This window comes from Aphis gossypii, chromosome 1, assembly GCF_020184175.1.
Source record: "Aphis gossypii isolate Hap1 chromosome 1, ASM2018417v2, whole genome shotgun sequence".
Lineage (NCBI taxonomy): Eukaryota > Metazoa > Arthropoda > Insecta > Hemiptera > Aphididae > Aphis > Aphis gossypii.
The window spans coordinates 21,242,869-21,267,085 of NC_065530.1; the positions used below are offsets into that span (position 1 = coordinate 21,242,869).

The 24,217-nt window shown below is 27.3% G+C and overlaps 1 protein-coding gene across 3 annotated transcripts in view; it reads left to right on the forward strand.

Annotated features, from left to right (window-relative positions):
- The window catches only part of LOC114128847 (putative inorganic phosphate cotransporter), a 71,748-nt gene that overhangs the window by 38,418 nt on the left and 9,113 nt on the right, over positions 1–24,217 (forward strand). For all 3 annotated transcript variants that reach the window (XM_050198500.1, XM_027993441.2, XM_050198499.1), the window contains 6 exons: positions 9,878–10,068; positions 11,280–11,525; positions 12,730–12,817; positions 13,741–13,967; positions 17,977–18,126; positions 18,333–18,465. In XM_050198500.1, the coding sequence (XP_050054457.1) occupies positions 9,878–10,068; positions 11,280–11,525; positions 12,730–12,817; positions 13,741–13,967; positions 17,977–18,126; positions 18,333–18,465 (1,035 nt within the window). The remainder of the gene's footprint in view (positions 1–9,877; positions 10,069–11,279; positions 11,526–12,729; positions 12,818–13,740; positions 13,968–17,976; positions 18,127–18,332; positions 18,466–24,217) is intronic.

Below are 24,217 nucleotides of genomic sequence, written 5' to 3' on the forward strand. Positions count from 1 at the left end.
AAGTTTGAAGGACATAATAGACGCTTTCGACCTTCCATAAAATAAAAAAGAATTAAAACTGCAAGTACCGCAAGTATAATATAGCTGTGGTATGAACAAACATTTTAATCATTAAATAATTAGATTAAACATTTGTAGAAAATTAGGTAATTATCTTTAATAAATAAATACGTTACACCAATCATATACGAAATATCTATCATGTAGGTACATATTATATTATTTAGAAGTATATTCAGTCATTCAGTAGTAATTTGTTATGAATTGATGTATGCCATCAAAATATATATTAGTTCTATTAAGATTATGGTAAATTTGTATAGTAAATATAATGTATACTGTAACCAATTATTATTCGTATTATTTAATATGCAATTTTATTATTTTAACAACAAATTAAGAAACATTTGAATTATTGATACAGTGAACAGATTTGAACTATAAATCATATTAAAAAAACTTATTTTATCCAAATAATAATTGATAGCCTTTATATAAGTTTTACTTGCCAAGCAAGAGAGCGTGTATCTATCCTAAAATATTAGTTTTTAATTAATTGATTAAAATTATTATGAAACGTAACCTTGTAAACTGTTACCATAATAATTGATGATAAACGATGCTATTACATAAAATAATACCTATTATATGTGGAACGAATAATTATTATGAAATGTCATGTCCGAGAATTTAAAGGTGCACATAAACAGATTTTAATGAAGTAAATTTTGTTTTAATTATTTAATATTAATTGCTGCTACTGTCCTTAAACTATTTGTTTACAACATTTTATGTATATGTTATGAACTTTATGTGATTTGCTATACTGCAGATTTTTAAATTTATAAATTGTTACAAATTATACTAGCATATTTTATAAAATAAAATATATGGGGAAAAAAATAAATAGGAAATAACATCTATTTTTTTATTTGAAAAAAATTGTTAGTTGTTTTTAAATTATTAACAATATGATTCAACGAACTATATACAGTTTCATCAAATGATGATTATTTAAATTCGTGAACACTTAAAACGAAGGTATAGACATGAAAATATGATTAAAATAAATATTTAATGTAGGCATTATCATTGTATACTTTTATTTTATGTTTAGCCTATGTAATGGAAGTTCAGTACCTTTATTACATATTTTAAACTATGTATAAAAGTTTTCAATTGATTTAAATTTTTTAGTTGAAATTTTTTGTGTTATTGCCAATTTTAAAATAGATAGTTTTTATGCTGCAACTTTGATGGCATAGTTTTTTGCTTACAACGACAATGTACGCTTTATTGAAATTGATTTTGTTAGTATATGCTCTACGTGTTTATCCGCATGAATCTATATAAACGTATTTGTATATGTATTATGCACAGATACATTATTTATATAAATAACAAACACGGTGCTAAGTTTTATCATTTTCATAAAAAAGCAACAGTTTTTGTTTCATTCTCTAATCTTTAATATATATGTGTAGTTTGTACCTTTATTTTGTTTTACTGTTTGTCAGTAAATTAAATACCGATATGAAATATGTTAAACAAACAGATTGCATGCGCTCAATATAAATCTTTGAAATAAATTACAATTATTATAGATTTGGTGAAAAAGAAAAAGTTTCCCTTTTCTACCAAAAAAATATCGATCATTCTCACTTAAAAGGAAAAAGGCACAATTTTCGTTTACGTAAAAATAAAATTTTAAAAACATGATACATGGTGGTGTTTGTTATTGATTATAATTTTTAATTGGTTGATTATTTTTAAATTATATACTTTCTTAGGCGTTTAGAAATGATAAGAACGTAATCCATAATGTCATCACTGATGACTTATCGGGTTTGTGGTGATTTTTAATTTAATAAATTGTTAACTCACTATTAATTCGCATAGGTAATATAAATGATACTTTGATTTGAATAAAAATACATACTGGTGGTATAGGTGTACAATATAATTGAATCCTAAAAACATGATTATTGGTCGGTTAGAATAAAAAATATATCGTTAAAAAAATAATCAGCGTTTTTGAATTAAAAAAAATCACATTATTTCCTCAAAGTAGATAATTTAGTATATAGTTAAATTTTCAGGAGTGTCATTTCGATTATTATTTTTATAACTATTTCTGTACGATCATTATCATTTCAAATCATATTTAAGTGTTATAAAAATTATTCCAAATACTTTCTCAATGTCATTCATGTTATTTGAATCTGTTTTAAAATTATAAATTATTATCAATGTAATTAGTACTACACTATTCTAATATAATTTATAAATGCACTTCAACTAACTCATCATGCAATTTGAGTAATGCTCATAACTGTTATAAGATCAAAAAAAAAAACTACCAAATAAGAAATCTTTATTGACATGTGTAAATATATTAAACAAGTAAATAATACGATACATATGAACATATTTTATTGCCGTAAAAGTTTTAATGAATGGTTGTATTAACGAATAATTATGTTGAATATTTATCATACTATTGTACGTAAAAATGATATTCAATATACATTATACATGATATAGCTTTTGTTTTATTTTTTAACCATGTACTGTTTCTTTCTTTAGTATTATGTGTACATTTATTGTTCGAAATATTTTTTTTACTGCCTCAAATTATTCATAATATAAAAAAAAATAATATGGGTTTGTATGGTACATGTTTTATTGCTGAGTTGATTAATGAGTATTTTTGCAGAAAAAAAAAACCTTAATTATAGACAGTAGTCTTGATAACATTCTTCATGGATTGGATTACTGTTTAAAAAATCCTATAAGGTTCAGTATGACGTTGAATATTGAGTTTTTAAAAAACTAGTTGGTAAATCAACGTATAGACGTTAAAAGCTGATAAAAATGCAGCAATATGTAAGTACACATTATACATATAATGAGTGTCATAAAAAAAAAAAAATAATAATTGAAATTAAATTAAAAATGAATGGTGTCGTAAAAAAACTTCATTAGCCTTCGCGGTGGGCGCAAAGTTTTTATTCAAAACAAAAAATTAAAAAAAATACAACTATTTTTTCCAACTGTTCGTGGTAAACCAAAAAAATCCATGGTGACGCATATTGTTTTGTACACCGCAAATATTCGGTTGGCTTGTTATAATTGCACCTTATGACAAAATTCTAGTTTGCGTATTTTTTTTCAACTATCTATGAAAGGACACATTGTTTTAATAGTACATCTCTGTAATTAGTTGAATTTTTTTTTAATCCTGCATAAAAGAACTTAATCTATCACGACCTGCGTAGTTGGCACTAGTTGCTGATGTTTCAAACGAATAAATAAATAAAAACAACAGCACTGTAAAGAATAAATTATAGTTTTTGCTTTAATTTTGTGTTTCGATCGGTGGTAAAAAAAAAAACAGGGACAAGGCGTGGTAAAATAAAGGAAATTTTCATGTTTTATACGTGTATAGTTTTTGTTTAGATGGTGGTGGCGGCAGGGTTACTTGGTTACTTAAACCACGGTTGACCTCGCTATTAAAAGTTAGGTTCTCAATGCAGTGATACGTTCGTCAGTGGAGACCCATGTAAAAATTATTTAGTATCAGATTTTTATAAAAACGATGACGTTACAATAAGGAAAATCAGCAATAAATTAATTGTTTGTCTTCTCTGGACTGACACTCTGTAATGAATGTGTCCCGTCGATTTATTGTCCTGCAATAAACCTATCAGATTTTCTAGTTCTGTTTTGTTATAGATATTTTATGGTATGACATTGAGACAAAAAAAAAAAAAAAAAAAAAAAAATAAGAAGAAGAAGAAATAGAAAAAGTGATTGAAATGCATTGCAATAGTTACTGATTATTTTTATGGGATAATACACTAAAATATAATATATAAAATGATCTATTTATCTACGGGATATAAATTTCAATTATGTATATAAAATAAAATATTTTGACAGTATATTCTTCATATATATTATATAGGTATATAGTAATTATATCTACCAAGTAATATTATATTAGTAATATACAAAAAGATAAATATAAATGTATATATAAAAAACACGTATGCGTGTATATTGTAGTGTACCTTGTGATGAATATTTTTAAAAAATTGAACATGGGAACAAAAACAACTAAGTCGGTTAATAAAATATTTTAATAAATTGTAGTACACATCCAATTCAATATTGTTTACACTTAAATGCGTGTATGGCAAGTTGTACTGTATTATTATTGGTTTTTATTTAAACCATATTGTCCATATTTATAATATTACAAAAAAGTATATATAATATTTTTCATTTAGAAACACACTTTAATATTGGAGCAAAATAAAATCACTAAACTACACTTGAATTATCCACAATAAACTTAAATTACATTTCCTTCTCATCGCACATGTGTATTTTTGCGCTGCTCAATAATTTATAAGAAACGTGAACTCTATTTCCACGATGTAAACTCTACATTGTAGAGTATTTGATAATTTGTATTCAAATAATTACTTTACCGTATATTCCCTAGTTACCCATATGTGTCTTTAACTATTTTTGCAATAACTGATAAGATTGATAAGAATGTTTGGTTTTGCGTTGATTATGCTATATCATTATTATTTTCATAAGTAATATTTACCTATACTAGTGGAATAAAGTTGGAATATGTAGTTTATATCGTGGATTGTTTTTAATTTATTATTTTCACGAGATTAATATTATAATGTATATAATTTAGCATATATATCTACCATAAAATGTTATTACAAACTACTTAAACCGTTGTCGTTTCGTTTAATTAATAACTGAAATAAGCGACGGCGAAATGATAATGGTTATTAAATATTGAGACTTCATTTGAGTAAAAATGAAATCAATTAAGTTCTGCATGAGTTATTAATTATTGTGGGAGGTTATTACTTTTTTTGTTTCCCAACTTAATCCGTTGGGATGGATATTTATTTTTAAGCAGTGATGTAATTCGGTTTTAAATTATTTCGCGGAAAATTATTAAATGAGCATCAACTCGCGATATTAAATAAAAAATGAAGCGTTGTTTTAGAATTTGAACTCCGGCTGCGTAACGATGTATAATATTTAATATTTATCTTGTGAATTTACTCACGGTTTCTACAAAGTTCGTGTTCATAACAGAATAAAAAAAACAAAAAAAAAAAAAACGAGAAATAAAATCATGCAAACTATAACAATAGGTTCTATTATTTTTATTTTTATTTTTATAAATATTAAGCTACAAACTAATATTGGGCTTCAATAGCCATTGGTTTAAATAGGTTTGAGCTACGCACTACTATATATTATACTATACGGTACAGGTACTTACTAGTTACTATATAATAACGATAATATAGTATATAATATTTTACTACAATACTGTGCGTTGTCTGCGCACGGCTGCAACGTTGCTATCTCGATTGTAATGTTTCAAATTTACAACGCTATTATTATTACATACATGTACACTATATTATAATATAGATGCCATGTAATATAATGTATTGTGTATAATATCTGTACTTATTTTATAGTATTGTTGTTATTACATCTGCAAGGTCTGCAGCGCGCGTATTTTTATACGAGCTTTGCGATAACAGCATGCCGCCACATTTTTTTCTTCTCTTTTATCCCGAATCGAACGTTTGCCAAAGGGGAAACACGCGCGCTCGGAGACATGGCAATGATATCGTCGTTAACCCGCGTACAAACCGCGTCCCGGTTGTCGTGTTCCCGTCACACAAAGGCCAAAAGACGTTTTTGATTCTCGCGAACACAATATCATCCCGATCTAAGTACGCGTATACATCGGTTCGTTAGAGTGTATTATTGAACATTAGATAATATTGCCGTTAAGCCTAATCTTGGTCGGCTTTTCGGTCTCTCGAATATAACAATAATAATATTTTAATGATAATACTCGACCATATACGTTCATTAAATCGTGTTATACGTACTCGATCGCCATGATTATTGCTCTGTTGTGTGTAATATATTATTATCGATCTATCGTCACCCAATTGATCGTTTCTAATCCAGGATTAAAGGATTGGCGAATGATAATAATATAGAAGATGATGAGGGCTATATTAATATATATACATAGTCGTTAGTTCAGTGACTCAGAATATCGATGCACGGATTCTACTTTACCGTAGATTATTGTATTATAAATGTATTAATAATAACCACCCGATGATTTGGTTTTTTTTTTTATTATTTTTAATCTCAGTCGAGCAAAGTGTTTATCTATGAATGTATATTAGTTTTATAACAATTGTGTTTTGTTCTTAGAACTGTATATATTCATAGTGTTAAAAATATATTATACTTATATAGATTATAGCCGATTGCGCATTAAAAATTCAAGTTTTCGAATTTCTCGAAATATAACCTATCCATTTTTTTTATTTTTTTTTTATTTATACTTTTGACAAATTCTGAGTAATGCTAACCCAATCGAAATACAATGATTAATACTTGCTTTCAAATATAATACACACTTGTCCCAGTGACCCGTACAAATCCTATATCTGAATTTGTTGTTATTATTTTTTAAGCAATATATTTTATAGTACATGATTAAAATAGCCAGCCATTGAATGGGATCGTATAAATTTATTTAGTTCATTTAGAGTAACGCCTAGGTCGTGACCTAATACCGGCTTCTCAATCCGGGACTAGGGTTGCACGTATTCCGGGTTCTGAAAACGCGAAAACCGCACGTCCGCTTCGTATATTTCCACGCTGCAATTGTAATTAATAACGGATATCCGTCGGCCTCCGGTAGATGCATACAACAGCTATACGTAATAATAATAATAATAATAATATATACAACGACATCGTTTTAATTCCGTTTGTGCACATGATTACTCGATTTTATGTATTTATATATATACTATAATATTATACAGTATATAGTAATTTATTGTACGAATCTATATATTTTATTACGCCAGTCGACAACAGAACAAATTGTCGAATATAATTTAATTATAATTATAATATAAATTGGCCAGGTTGGGTTAATAGTGATATTTATATTTACTCTGTTGACAATATCTGCAACGTTCAACTCGACTAAACATGTATCGTCCAAAACTTTAATAATAATGACACATTTGTAATACATTTAGGTACGGTCTGTCGTCGCTAGTTAGTATACATTCATAATCTTATTTCCCATTCTCCTTGGTTCTGAAACTATTTTATTGCGTTAATTATATGTTTAAAATCGTCGAAGCGTAATTAGCTCGTACAGTAAATTATTTTAAGTATTATATATATATCTATATGGTTTTGTACTATCATTGTTCGTTCGGTTGTTAGTAAACACTGTAACACTGCCAGCCGTCCATGTTAACAAATATATATTATTATAAAACACTTTAACCACAATAATGCTGTGCAACGGTTTATGAAATGTAATTTTTTTGAGTTAAATTGTAGTGTACTGCTATACTTAATTAAAATGTGTTTCTGTAGCTTATTGGTGTACGTGTTGTAATACGATTTATAGTATAATAATAAAACAGACAGAATGTAGAAAGATGTTTGATGGATCTAGATGTCGATTTTCATTCTATTTTGTGTTCTTTAAAGTAAAAAATAAATAAATAAATGTCAATTTATTATCCCACGTATACCGCATTGAGCAGATTACATTTTTGAACTTCGGCCAAATATTCCGGTAGACCGGAATAAAATTAATTTCAGTACATTTAGCCAGGCAATTCATTACACGACTTATCTCTTCCAGCACCTTAACATTTCTTTAACAGTTTTAAGTGTATAGTCATAACCTAACAATTGGCGTTGTTTGAATAAAAATAGAAAATGACGGGCCGCGAACGAGTGAAAGGAAAACAATTTAAATCGAAAATGTTGTTAAATTATAAGTACGGATCCCGGTACACTGTTTTTATAAATAAATCGTATATAATGTATATATGTATCATAATATTTGTGTAGAAAAATATTTACCAGATAATTGGCAATTTACGTCGGTTATTCAGTTGGCTGATAATAATAATAAGCGTGCCTTTAAACCATAGTCGACACAATTAATTACTACCATAATCAATTAGTCCTGTGCTTAGAATGTTAATTTGCCATGTCAATTGATTGCTTTGATGCTATATCATAATAATACGTTGATGTACAAACACGCGTAAACGGAGTAACACTGATTCTCGGACGGCCCACATATTGTGAGTCCAGATTTTATTACAGCAGAAGTAATAAACATAATAATCTGCACCATTAAATCTTATAGCGATGCGGTGGGTGATATTTCGTATTAATTATAGGTATAAGGTGTAACTAAATATTTTGAAAATCGACCATGTTAAAACACGACGATCATTATCTCGGGTGGTGTAATAGATACAACTACAGCAAAATTCAAATGAACAGAGGATCGTATTTCCACGTATCGATGATTTAATCTTAGAGGAAAAAAATTATTTCGTTAAAATATTATTGATATCTAAGTGCAAGATGGATCTGATTGTAATAAATTGCGCATTATTATATTATTATGACGCGTATAGTAGCTGTTTTCAAGTAGTCATAAATTAAATGTAAGCGTGCCATATAATTTTTTTTTTTCCCAGGAATATTTACAAACGTCGTGACAATATTGCTCACCGACTAATGACGATTATTTACATTGTCTGTACACAATGGTGCTCAATAAAATATTAAAATCCTTATAATATAGTCAACAATAATACATAACAAATAACCAATTATTTAATGATAACGATGGACTATAATGTAGTTTTGAATTTTGGGAATTATAAGTATTGACGTACACGAATATTATCTGCGACGAGTTTACGCTTCAATATTATATTGATAAAATGTTTAACTGAAATATAAGTCTAAAGTTGACTGGACCAGCTTACTTAAGTCGACTTTAAGCTCATATTTTTATTTATAAAACATATTTTTACGTATATTATATTCATTAAAATTTAACCGTGTTTAGTTAAAGGAAAATCGGTGTTGTTAATTTATTAATGACTTTGAAGTTGGAGTAGAGTACGCTAAAAGCAAATAGTTGTTAACCAAATGGATACATATTTCGGATAAAATCGTTGGTTTAAGTAGAAGTCTGACGATTGACGATATGTGATCAATAATGATTGAAATTTTCTCCCGGAACAATTTAAAATGTGAAAAGTTGCTCCGAAATTCAATTTATTTTAAACTTGTCTAAAATTATCTAAAATAAAGAAAATACTGTTTATTCTTCCGTTGTTATTAAATTATTAAAACTGTGCTGAAAAGCGCCAATGAAAATTATTTAAAGAGCTTAATTAAAAATAAAAAAAAACTGATTTCTTTAAGTTCATAATTATTGGTTTACGGCTAAGTTAATAAAAGTTTTATATTTTTACACACTTCGTATTTGTTGGAATTACTTGTTCTACAACTTCCCATTCATAATGTTCTCTTTACCTCTACTCGGAAATTTTTATATTCCTCTTTTCACTATACTTATTTCTCTAGTTTCTAATATTTATTACCGGTAGTGTAAACATTTGAGTTTTGCCAATAATAAAACATTAATTTTTATGACCATTTTTAAAAGGTAGTTCATATTATATTATTATAACGTAACTTTTCATGGAACTGAAATTATTGATGGACGGGTAAAAATATTTCGCGTAGTGCTTATGTATAATTTACACATTAATTATTATATAACAATAGTAGGTCTTATTGCCTATAGTATTCGTAAAAAATACCTAAAAAATGAAAAATAAAGGGTTTTATAAACATTGTTTAACGTTACGATTTTTATTATAAATTAATGTCACGGGTATACACATTTACCATACTTTAAAATTCGTTTTTTTTTCGTTTTCAGCATGGATTGGCTCCCGTCACATCGTTACGTTCATGTTGTTCCTCGGTATGGCCAACGCTTATATAATGAGAACCAATATGTCCGTAGCCATAGTGGCTATGGTCAACCAGACGGCGCTGGAAAGGGACCCGACCATTCCGGACGACGAATGCGAAGGATACTATACACCAGCCGCTAACACAACCGTACATGTGAGTATACCGCCAGCACCAAACAATAGGTGTAACTGAATCAAAAATTGTAGAACGCCCATTAAGTTGGAATTTTTAATTTGTTATTTACGTCGCTTACAATTTCGCCGTTGAAAAGTGAACGTCAAATACGTCTAAATAATGGTTTTTTTTTTTTAATACAACAATGAAGTATAGCTTATAACGGGATAGAAATTTTAATCGAAATAATTAAAAAAAAAAAAAAAAAAGAATAGTCTTATACAATTTTTAATAAAAGTCGAAAAAAGTTTTACCGAAGAAAAATTTTACTTACGAAAATCCGGTGGCTGGAGTAAAAACTTTTCGTAATTCACTCGTAAGCCGCTGAACGAATAAATTATTAGCACAATTTTTCGAAGAACAATATTTCAATTTTTAACTATACATTCTAGTTCATAAAGATATTTGTATTTTAGACTAATGAAAACAATCGTGTTTTATTTTGAAAATGTAGCTTTTATTAACCTCAAAGAGGCGTCACAATTATTTTTTTATCATAAATAAATATATAATTTTTAAATTAATTTAAGACCGATGCAATTATCTTAAAATTGTTTTGTACGTACTGAAAGTATTTAATAAAGTACGTAATTTGGAAGTTGCAATACACCAGTGATGAATATGAAGCTTATTTAAGCGGGACGAGTTAATACTGCTGTGCATATATAATAAAATATAAAACTATTTTTGATAATATATCATATAAATAAAAAATCAAAGTACACCAAACACCACATAAACAAACCAAAGGTGTGGGGAGGGTTATAAACTATAATAATGTAATTAAAATAAAATATTGTGTATTTATTAATTATTTTATACACATATTATACCTGTACATAATTATTTGTACCGAAAAATAATTATAATACATGCATCTATAGTTAATAATATTGTTTATAATATTGTATAATACCATATAAAATAACTTAAACTCATTTTTAAATAATATTAGTCATTTTATACGTAGTGTTATACGTTAATTAATTTATTATTTTTGTTATTTATGATTTTAGTATATTTTTAGTAGGAATGTATAATCATATTTAATTGTGCTAATATCATTCAAAAATAATTTACAATTAATATTATAATTATAAACAAAGTTTTTTTCAACCCATATAATTCCTTTGAAATCATTGACAAAATATGCTGCATGCATTATTATAATACTATGTATATTATTCCAGAACATTTCCAACGAAGGATCATTCTTGTGGAGCACGTCCCAACAGGGCTATGTGCTCAGTTCATTCTTCTACGGCTACGTTATAACGCAAATACCATTTGGGATACTGTCGAAGAAGTATGGCGCCAAGTATTTCCTTGGCGTTGGCATGCTCATAAATTCGGTGTTCGGCTTCTTGGTGCCGTTATCTGCCAACTTCGGCATATTTTCCCTGATCACCATACGTTTCATTCAGGGACTCGGAGAAGTAAGTGTCGTTATTTAATATTATATGGTAGTATTTTATTTACAGAAATAGATTATGTTTATGGGAAATATCGACATTTAGAATGTTCAAAGCATAGTTGTTGTGCATTCGGTCTATGACATGGTTAGAGTAAAAATAGATGAAATCATATTGTTAGTTATAATATATACCTATACTGACCTTTGTACTTGCGTTTTTATTGAGATGAGATTTATTTTTCTACAAGGCGAAGGAAGACAAATAAATATAGGAGTAGGATAGTAGGTACATAAATTTTTAGAATCCCAAGAGTGGATGTAAGCGAGCGCCCAACAGCAGTTGTTGGTCGAAATAAATGTTTAACACTTTGAAAAATGTATTCGTTTACCTTAGGTTTGGACATGAAATATTATAAAATATTATGGAAAACACTCAAACCATATAAAATATGTTTAACGTGTTTATGCAATATGCGTCAGGTGGATTTTTTTCACTATTGCCTATAATTGATGTGGGTAGGATTTAGCAGAAGATCTAGATGGCGCACATGTTCTGGATGATTCCCACGGGGGTATTAAATATTGAAATGTGATAAATTTAACGAGTTTTTTACCCTAATTCCGCCGGATGATTGAAATCATGATACATTTATATATTGCATAACACCTGTACATTCACATTTAAATTTATATTTTTACTCTTCTATCGAACAAACATTGAAAATACGTTTGAAATAATACCCACATTGAAATGTTATTATTTTTCTATTTTAATTAAAAACTAAATTAAAACTATTGTTTTGATAGTATGTACTTATATCTTATTTATACACACATGTATTATGTATACTATTTTGGGGTTCGAACATCCGATATTAAACCGAATAATAATAAATTTATTTTTCAATTACCAAGGTGTTCACAAATTGCGAGAAGGTGAACGTTCATTTATACGAAATACACGTGACCTAGTTTTTGCTTTTGACGTTTTTGGAACTTAGGATTAACAAACGTTCCTTAAATTTCGAGCTATCGTGCTCCGATAGCACATATGGTGTTGATTTCGTGAAAATGGTGTGCGCAAAAATTTAGCTTAGTCAGGAAAACGGATTAATGACCGTGTACACATTACCTACTCTACTCTTTAACTATATAAACCGTATTTTATTTTTCAAATATATAATATAGTCTCTAATGGTTGTTTTGTCTTGTTTGTTTTTTTTCAGGGTCCTATAGTTCCTTGCACACACGCCTTGCTTGCCAAATGGATCCCTCCGAACGAGAGGAGCCGAATGGGAGCATTCGTTTATGCAGGTTAGTTACTATGCTTATTGCTTATGCCACAAACCCAATTTAAGTACGACCAAATTCTACAGGAGTGCATGACCTATCCTATTTTTTTTTATTTTTTATTGAATTTTATAAAAATGTTTTCTTTGTGTCTTCATAAAAAAAAAAAAAAAAACATCAATGATAATATAAAGAGAGCGACATTTTTTAAACGCGTGGGACAACAATGAGTACTTGTAGGTAATCTCGTTACAAACGTTAGTAGTAGTACCTTTACAAGTATAATATGGTCGTTATTCTCGGGGTTTTATTATTATTTTTTTTTCGAACATTAAAATTATAACTTAATCCCTAAAAGAGTTAAACTTATTAAAGTGACACATTGAAATATCCTGCTGAGTCATCCTTGTTAATTTAAGCGTATACAATTTAAGTCGTGTTTATTTAATCCTAAATTTATGGCTACCTATAGTTATACTTAACGTACTCTATATTGAATAGGTGCGTTGTATTTTGGTTAATCTAATATAACTAGTATTTTTATATTTGATTTATTTTTATTTTTTTGTGACTCGACAAAAAAGGTTATCACGACACACAGGTACCTATAGTGTTTTTATAGGCAATATTTCAATTTTTTATCTAGAGTTTTAAGAAATTACACATACGTAGATTACTGAACATTTTAAAATGTAATACATTTTTTCGTAAAGTTTTTTTTCACAATGTATTATGAGTTTATCTTATGAACAAATTTTAACTTTATCATAATATTCCAATACACCGTTACGAAGAATCGTAGAATACATGACGGACTAGTAACTTAGTGTAGGATATTATTAAACAATGGATTTGGTATGCGAGTACGCCGTTTCCAGTATTCAAGGATAAAATATTATCAAACCATAGTCATATAAAAATTTTGTTTTTTTTTTTTTACTTCACAGGGGCTCAATTCGGCACAGTCATTTCCATGCCATTGAGTGGCGTACTCTCGGAGTACGGTTTTGCCGGTGGATGGCCGTCGATATTCTATGTGTTTGGTGCAATCGGCACACTGTGGTCTGTCGCATTTTTGTGGCTCGTACACGAGGACCCCGAATCTCACCCCACCATACCGCACGACGAGAGGAAATACATTATTAGTTCCGTTTGGGGAGCTGCCGGTGTATCCGTGAGTGTATTACAACTATTTTGGCGCGCGCGGTAGAACGGTAATAACAATTAAACGACTGGAATTTATTGGTTTTCAAATGATAAAATATACATCATACGCACACACAGATCACAAGGTACAATGAGCACACACACCCTAGTTTTGAACACTGACCCTCTGACGCGCCGCACCTACAACCCCGTCCGTTCACCCTCCCCTATATCAGGGGCGGTTGTGGAATATTTATGAAACTCGTGTCGGTACGGTACACGCTGAACACAAGAACCGACGTGTAAATAATAATTAATTAAAATTCCATCGGACGTAGGTATTATTTACTCGCAAAACACGATATTATAATTAATACTATACAATATAGTATTCTGTCCAAATGTTATACATCGTGTAGGTAGGTATATAATGCATCGCGATCGTTTCGAAATAGAACTAATAGTCGTTGTGCCTATATTACGTTACTATAATATATTTACGATTACAATGTACGTATAATTTGTTGAATAACATATTACAATTAATATAATTTGGCAATAAGATATTGCTGCACACAATTTCTCTTTATTATTATTAATGACGTATTAGATTACGGGACTATACATCGTATTCGACGCGGCACTATTTATGAATAAACACTACGTTATTAGTTTGGTGGTAATATTTCTCAGTTTGCAATTTTTATTGTTGTTTATACTTTCTATATTTTCTTGGCTCGAATATCTTATCATTTTTTTTTTTTTAATTCTAAAAATAACCGATTTACGAGAAATATAATAATTACATCGCAAGCATAAATTAATTAAATTACGCCTAATTACGAAATCCATAAAAAAATGCACATTAAACAAGATCAAACGTGTTGAGAATAAATAAAATATAGACATTTACAATATTGTGTGCTTAATATAATCGAGTTCACCAAACAGTAACTTTTTAGTGTTGAATAAAATTTCTTTTATTGCGGTATTCAGTTTGACAGGAGCTTAACGTTTTTCACTCAATATATTACACAAAGTAGATTATACGAATATTGTATGGTTTTGTTTTTCGCGTTTCACTTATCATTTTGTTCTGTGTACATAAATAAAATACTCGCTTTAGTCATAATTTGTCAAAATGTTAAGTCTTAAGATAACATTAATTAATAAAACTAGCCTCCGTTGTTGAAGGGTATTTAAGACATACTTGAAAAAATAAAGAATGCCTCGAAGTGGAAGTCTTGTAATTGACAGTTTCTGCAACGTTTTTGTCGCCTTATTAAAGCTTTGATAATATTTTTAATAGTTGTTGTTATGTCCTCGCATTTCACAAAATATATAAGGTGTCTAAAAAAAATATGAAACTAATAATATATTATAAATTAAAAAAAATTGTCATAAATTTGCTTATTAAAATATGTATTATTGAGTATAAACGTGTTTGGATTTCAATTAAATATTTTGTTAAGATTTAATATTAATTGTTGATAATGTTTTGATGATGGCCTTATAACTGTATGACGTCAAACACTATAATTCGATATCCCTACTAATGAATTGATTTCAGCCTATAAATTAATCAACCCCTTATACTAGGTGGAACTGTCATTCGGAATTTACACATTTGAAAACATTACATAACATACATTACATTACATTACATAAGAACAAAATGTACAGTTTGAATTATAGCTAGTTATGTCTTATTAACGAATCCCTTGCTATACGATAGTTATTTATTTATCATATTATTCGTGTATTAATTATTTTTTATCAAAATGAATTTGAATTAAAACACCTATCATAATAATTACTATTTTCCACGTAAAATAAAAAAACTACCGTTGGCAATATTTATGTTAGGAAATGAAATGCTGAGGGCATTAAATTATGCTGAAAATATTGAACCAATATACCCGCAAAATGTTATTATTTAATTTAAATATTGATAAATTGTTGAATGTTTTTAAACAAATTAGTAAGGTACGTTTAGTAGGATATTATGTAACGTTTATATATCCGTTTATAATACCTATTATAGTTAATTTACTTGATCCATTATAGTTTTCTATAATAGATGTGTTCAAACAAAATATAAAAATTTCATGCGACTAAATTCACCAATTTTTTTTTGTTACATTTTAAATATTTAATGCACAAGTGCCTTTATTTTTATTTTTATTTACTTAATATTACATATTTTCAAAATATGATAAACCCTTACATCAACAAAAAATTACTTTTGATATCACGTTTAAGTATGAAATTTCCTTTCCGAGCTTTCTCTCTGCCGTAACTCATTTGGTATACATTATACAAACACTCCGACAGATATAACGGTAAGAGAAACACCTCTATTCATTATTTATTTATGCTCCCTGGCATCAACTTAAGCGCTAGCTGCAGAGGGTTAAATTTATCAGTGCCTTAAATAACGATATTGTTTATGTTTTTCTTGAGTTATGATTTCTTTCGTTTTCAGCTTCTATGCGGTTTTATCACATTGTTAATTTTTTATCTTTGCTTGTAATTTAATTTTCCAAATTTTCCGTATTTCGATATCGTTGAACTTCCACTAGCGAATCTAATAACGAAATTCATGAATAAAATATAATTTAATGTTTTAACATTTTTTATACAATTAAGCCTGTTACCTCATTTTCAATTCTTGCGATTATTTATTCAATTTTTTTTTTCTGGCGATCATCGTTTTTTATATTGGTTCAATGCTTGATTTTAATTTATAATTTATGAATTAAAATAAAGCTTATTAAATTTATCATTATTTTTATAATTTAATTGATTAATCTTTCAATTTACATATGGCGTAAAAATATTTTTGGTATAAAATTAATAAAAGTAATATTTCCAAAAAAAAAAATAATAATAATAATAGTAGTAGTGTATAAGTCATCACGAGTTACGTGTAAGACCCGTTAAACCAAAAAAAAAAATACCCTTTAAAGTGTTATTTTATTAAATATACATAAAAATATAGTTGTATAAATTATTTTATATTCGTTTTAAAAGATTATAATAATATGGTCACTGAACGAAATTAAAGAGAAATTTATATTACTCGTATGTAACCCAAAATATTTTTATTACAATTGTAAAAATAACTTCAACTATAACTTTTGATATAATAAAATATTAATGATAAACGTTATAGGCTAAAAAAAAAACGATTGTTAAAAAAAAAAAAAAACAATTTACTTCTTAGCATATTTAGTATCTCAATATTTCTCATGAATCATGATGTCTGTATAATTAACATTTTATTTGCATTTAATACATTTGTTTTATTTTTTAGTTTTTGCTTTGTGATTATTATGCATAATTTTTAACATAAAATATGCCTTTGAGACGTTCGTTTATGCAGAAATTTGTTATTCAAAGTTATGTATAATGTTAATTAAACTATTAATTTGTATAATACATAAAAATAAGAGTGCACTCTAAAAGGAAAACCAAATAAAAAGGTATAATATATTCCTTAAATAAATACGATATGTTTATATACCTCGGAATACGTATTTATACAATCTTCACTGAAAATAACTGATCGTATAATATACGTTTATGCTTATACCAATTAAAAAAATAATAATAATAATAAAATAATAATATTTTAAATTATATCCAATAAATTTCTTATTAAATACGCGAAGACGTATAAAACATACATTTATTGTTGACCCGTGTTCGTATAGGTGTATGGTTGTAGTTACTATTTAGAGCATCGTAGAAATCATGATGTTCGGAAATTCGGATCGTTTTATTTAACCTTATTTAAAAACATAAAAACAATACTATTCTTGTTTAGCAGCTACACGCAATAACAGTCATGCGCAAGTGTACGGTATTATAGTACTTCGTATAATATGCAATCGTAAATGACGTCTCAGGCAATGGGGTTTTTGCCGTTCTGTGCTCGAACAACGAGTGCAACACAATAGATATGTTATTATTGTTAGGCGGAACTTTTAGAAACGCAATCTCGTTTTTCTGAACTCCTTGTTTTTATTTTCTAGTCTCCCCCCGTGCCGTGGAGAAGCATATTAAAGTCGGCTCCGTTCTGGGCCATATTGGTCGCTCACATGGGTCAAAATTACGGATACGAAACTCTCATGACCGAGCTGCCGACTTTCATGAAACAAGTGTTGCACTTCAATATAAAAGCTGTAAGTATATAATACTATAATAATATTTTATTATATTATCTACGTATGTGTGCATACACTATTATGTTATATAAATATTATAGGACACTAGAGTTATATTACCAATGGGAGGGGGAAAGGGTTATTTATTCTATAATATTATCGTTTTTTTATTGATTTACCTGTACACTATATCTCCGGTAATCGATAAACATTTATATTTGTAGAATGGAACGTACTCGTCACTGCCGTACCTCGCCATGTGGGTGTTCTCAATGGTGGCCAGCCACATAGCCGACATGATGATCTCCTCGGAAAGGTTCTCGCACACTCTCACGCGCAAAATCGTCAACTCTATCGGTAAGAATCTCAATAATTAATTTTACCGGTCACGCGAATACCTGGTTTAAGGTTATTAAAACGATAGCTATCTTGTGATAATAATATGCGACGCCGAACCAATGTCTAGATGACGGGTGTTATGTCTGAATATATTGATATTTTTGATCACGGATATCGAGGTAATGTACAATGGGGTTGGTAGGTACATAATATCAGCATACAGAGTCTCATATAGGTAGTAATTAATTTAACCAACCGAGTGTTCACGGAGAATTGCACTTTATGACCTTCAACACGATTTTGCACTAAATAAATAAAATAATAATAGGTAAACGTTCGGAAAGAGTTTCCCGTCAATATTGTAATATGTTTGTAAAGTGCGGAACGTATCGAAGAGTCTTTGTAAAGAACAAGGCTTTTTAAAGGCTTTGAAGTCTTAGAGCTCATCAAATTATAATGCGCGCGTGTACAATACATTCTGCTTGTTAAGCACATGGAAAATGTTTAGACCGGAAAATAATATAATAGTGTAGCCACAAGGAAAAACGAGAATTGTAAGTTCACCGTCTTTGCATTTAATTTATTTTCAAGGTTGGTAAAAAATTCACAATCCTAAATAAAAAATGTTTACCAGGTTTGAAATTCTAAAATATTAATACCTAGTTGACGATCGTTCACAATTTAATGACGTATAATACATTTGTCCGTAGTATGGGATATTATAGCTGTTGCCTGGTACGAATAAATGTATAACAAATTAAACATAATATAAGTAATACGATATTATATTATTATATAATTATATTCATATGCAACAGAGTTTAAACGTCAATGGTCGAAAATAGAGTTAATTTTTTTATCATTGTTTTTGTCCATATACAATGTGATTCTTCAAGCATGCTCACCCATATTTTTACTTTTAATAACGAGTTTATTCAAATCATGATTTTTGTAGTTTTTTGATAAATATGTACATTAAAATAGTATATTTAAATTTTTAGAATTTTCTTATACTACTTAAAAAGCGTCGACGATGTACACGTCTTTCTTCTTTCAAATCAGAAAAAAAATTTTAACTACACATTATTAAGCAGATAGTATTTTTAATAATATTGATGCGTCTAAATCAAATCCTGCTTGGTGAATGACTCAGTATTCACCATAGCTAAATATATACGGTATTTTTTGTATTATTATACTATAACGCGTTCGTGTACTTTCGTACAAACCTATCTATATAAAGAAAGTATATTATTTTGAGATATTATTTCGACTTTCAGCCATATATGCGTACGTGCATACCATATTCAAGTAGGGGAATGTGGTTTTGTAAAAAATAGTCATGCATTTAAGGTATCATTATCGCCATTCCGTGACATATTGTAGTTATCTAACGATGCGCCTATAAATGGCATTTTTCTATCCGCAAAACGTATTTATTTATCTATCCACGCCCGAATTGTTATTTAAATCGGTTCAAAATAACAAATATTATAATTATTTTTACTTATTTAACTACTTATATAAGACGACTATAAATTTCGTTAAATGAAAATAAATAACATAAATAAAATTTAAACTTACATTTTTGTATATTAAAATAAAATAAACTTTTCTTGTTACTGACTAATTTAAAATACATTTTGAAGGTATCAATTGAAGTTTTTATAAATATAATTTGCACTGTCACTATGATTTTTGTAATGACCCAATGTCGAATGGTAGAACACGAATAATAGCCATGTAAAAACAAACGGAAAAAGTAATCCATATAGAAACAATAAAAATAAATAGAGTTCTTAAATGTTTTTGTATATATATATATATAAGCTAATCCTATATAGTGTTGCCCATGACAAATTAAATAATGCTAGTAGATTTATCCTATCTTAAACTCTGTTAAAAGTAATAAGTAAATTACTCGTATTTTTAATCAAGCTTTTTGGTTGGTTTTGAACAAATATAAAATGCTGATATAAAATTAAGTACAATTATTAAACTATTTTATTTTTTTTAAATTATGGTAATCCAATATAAACAAAAATATATATTTGTTTTTCGTGAATCAAAAAATTCCTTTGTGAGCGTCTCTTTAAAGAACAAAATTTAAAAATTGGCTTCAAGTAGCACATCCTTTGATATAGGAGTACTTATGCACCAAATTTTAGAGCCACGAGTGCGTTAGACTTAGCCGTAGATCATTTAAATACACAGATATTGATTTTATAAAAATAGATAAGCTTGCATTTTATTGGGGTATACGGTTATTTTCAAGATACAATTTTTGTCATATTTCAAAAAAAGATTTTACTAGATAAAAATAAATAGTTTCCTTGCACAATATTAATCGGCATAAGTCTTGTCCATTACTAGTCCTGTAACGTCAAAAGGAGTACCTAACTATAGTTGTTGGTAATCTCTACAGCAATTTTGAAATTTTGATTAGAATAGTGGAGCCCGAGGGAAATCGCTAATGTTGCAGAAAAAAAATACTTCACATTAAATAGATGGGCTTAAAAAAGTATATATATATATTTATACCGATATTTTTATTACTTATATATTATAGTACCACAATAATACAGCGATGGAAAGAAATACTGAGAAATCGTGGATACTTGAGATATTTATTCCGATTGTACGATAATATTATATTAAATTTATATGATGGTTACATTATTTTTAGTCATAATAATTTGTAATCATAATATTATCAAATCACATTAATAAATCAAAAATTATTATAATATACAATATTTATCGATATTTTCAAAAAAAAAAAAAAAAATGTATCAACAATATACATTAGGTAGGTCGTAGGTATAGGTTTTTCCTTCTACGATAATGTTATTTTAATCGATTTTTAATAATATACGAATTTATCAAGTATATAAGGAATACAAGTATAATCATAATAGAAATTTATAATCTTGAAGTCTTAAAGTTTGAAAAAGCATTCTAATTGTCTACAGAGTTCAAGTTTATAATTTAATCCGGGTCTACTATTGTGCTTGCTGGTAACTGAGACTTATTAATTTATCTACAATATATATATGATGAATTTGACGTCATATCATACTCTGAATATAATAAAATATCATTATACACGTTCTGAAATATTCTATTTTTACCATATTATATTTGTTGTCTTGAACAATAAACACAATACACATAATATATGTATTATGTATGCACAATTTTAAAAACACCATAATTCATAATATTATATGTAGAATTTCTATAATATTAAATGTTAACATGAATATTAATTTTTAATTATTAAAAATTAGCGATCCGTTCCTATTAGAAACTCATCGATTCAACTTGATTTTGATTAAATTATCACAAATTATAGCTGATTAATAATGACTAACGAGTAATGACATATGACGACATATTTGTCATGTATAAGTCATATTGATTTGTCTTAGCATTCCCAATTTAAATTGTTTAATTTAACATCATATTTTGTTGCATTGTCAATTTATATTTAGTGTAATGTCACAAAAAAATTAAGCTTTTATATTTTTCCTTTTTTATTATATTTTCTGTATCTTATCAGCAAATTTTGTATTTTATAACATATGTTATTATATTATATACTTTGCTTAAATGATACACATTTAACATAATTAATTTATTCAGTATTTCAATTAATTAATGTGCACAATATCCAAACACAAGACTGTTTCCGAGGCGTTAAATTAATTAATAGTTGTTTATTTGAGGGTGTAACATTTATTTATTTGTACTTAGACCGAATGTTCTCTAGTATTCTCTCTCTTTCTATCTCTTCTTTCTTTTGAATCGCGAAAAATAATTATCACACTTGTTAACCCCATTACGTTTGGTGAACTGGAAATTAAAATATTTATTAACTGTAAATAAAAAAAATATATATTCAAATTTTCTTTTTCTTTTAATAAAATAAATAAAATTGTTGGCAACACATATATTAAACAAATTATAAAGATGGAATAAGATACAAGTACCGTATATTTTTGTATTTCTCAATTAAATTTAACCGTAGTATTATATTTTATAAAACATAAATTTAAACCATTGCAAATTCCTTCATTATTATTTTTTTATTATAAATTTATAATGGTTTTTTTTATAATATACCGCTACTACTTGTAGATATTATGATAATTATACATAAAAAGATAATCTACAGTAAACACTGACATGTTTAACATTTTATGCAACCGCTCAAGTACATTTTTAAAAATAAATTTGAATAATATTTCATTTATTTACTATTAACTTGACTATTGTAATGGACATTTATAATATATTTTAATTAAATCATTTTATGTCATCAATATTTAGGTAGGTTACTTGACTATGTTTTTATAGCATTTGATAAAAGATTCTAATTGGAGCTCATTTAGAGCTGACAATGAATAAATCAGTTTGTATAAGAATAAAAAAAAAAATAGAAGTTTATTAAAAAAGACAGACTAATGATTTTCAAGAATTTAATAAATCAAATTAGCCCATCATTTCAAAAAGTAATTAAATTCTTAATAATATATTGTGCCTGATTTTCAAATAATACATTTTTTTGCAACTTTCATTTTTTTTTTGCGAAAAAAATTCCTCTTGTTTATTTTATACATGTATAGTTTTAACTAAATATAAAATAGTTTACTAATGTGTTTACATTTTTGTTATTAATTATTATTTTCCAAAAAGTATTATAATCAAAAGGATAATAAATATTATATATATTTACATTGGCATACGAATGAAAGAGAATATTTGAATACAATGACTCGTTATTAACTACATGATTTTAAATTTAAATCAACTATTAATAAATAAAATTGCATAATTAACCATCATATCCCCAATTCATACTTGTACTTCCTACGAGTCGGTTCACCAAACATGTTTAATGAATTAATTGATATTTTAAACTTTAGAACTTTACGCGTACTTAATAATCATATTTTTAAATATTAAGTTTTATGTGATTTTGAGAAGTATATCATGTTGTAGTAATTACATTTTTCAAACAAAACTGTCTTTTTTTTACACTCAAACAATAAATCAAATCAGATAATATTTCTAAAAATAATACATCTCAATCAACATTTGAACAAATAGTTCATGCGTTATTAAATTTAATGTACTGTTGATAAAAGTTCGCAATAACTGACAGAAAACATATGTTAGTGATGATGATGATGATGATTTAAAAATTATAGCATTAAATATTAATACATCTATAATTTAATTTCATAATTTGTAAAAATTGTCCGAGTATCGAAGTACAATAAGAACTGGACTAAATGTTACATGTATTTTATATTTTATAGAAATGAGTACTATAATAATATTATCATTAGTATAACTCAGAAAATATTTGTTCAAATTACGATTTAAATGTGTCAAAATATACATTAAAAATATTTGATATACAATTAACTGCAAAAGAGGATGGATCTAATTTAAAATAAAAAGAGTGTTATTTTAGTAAAAAATCTAACTAAATAAAAATATGATACTAAAGTGTACTTAAAAATCCCAAAAGCAGAATAAATGCATTAACTAACGATAAAAAGACGTTTTGATCAAATTATCTTGTAAAATACATTATACTATTCGTTCAAAAACTCTGATTATAGTCTACGACATTTCTATCACTATAAGGAAAATGCATCAGTCTTAAATAGGATATTTGGATGATGATATTATGTATTACATTGAATAAGATATAAAATAGATACAATAGTGATAATAATAATAATGAATATTTTCTCAG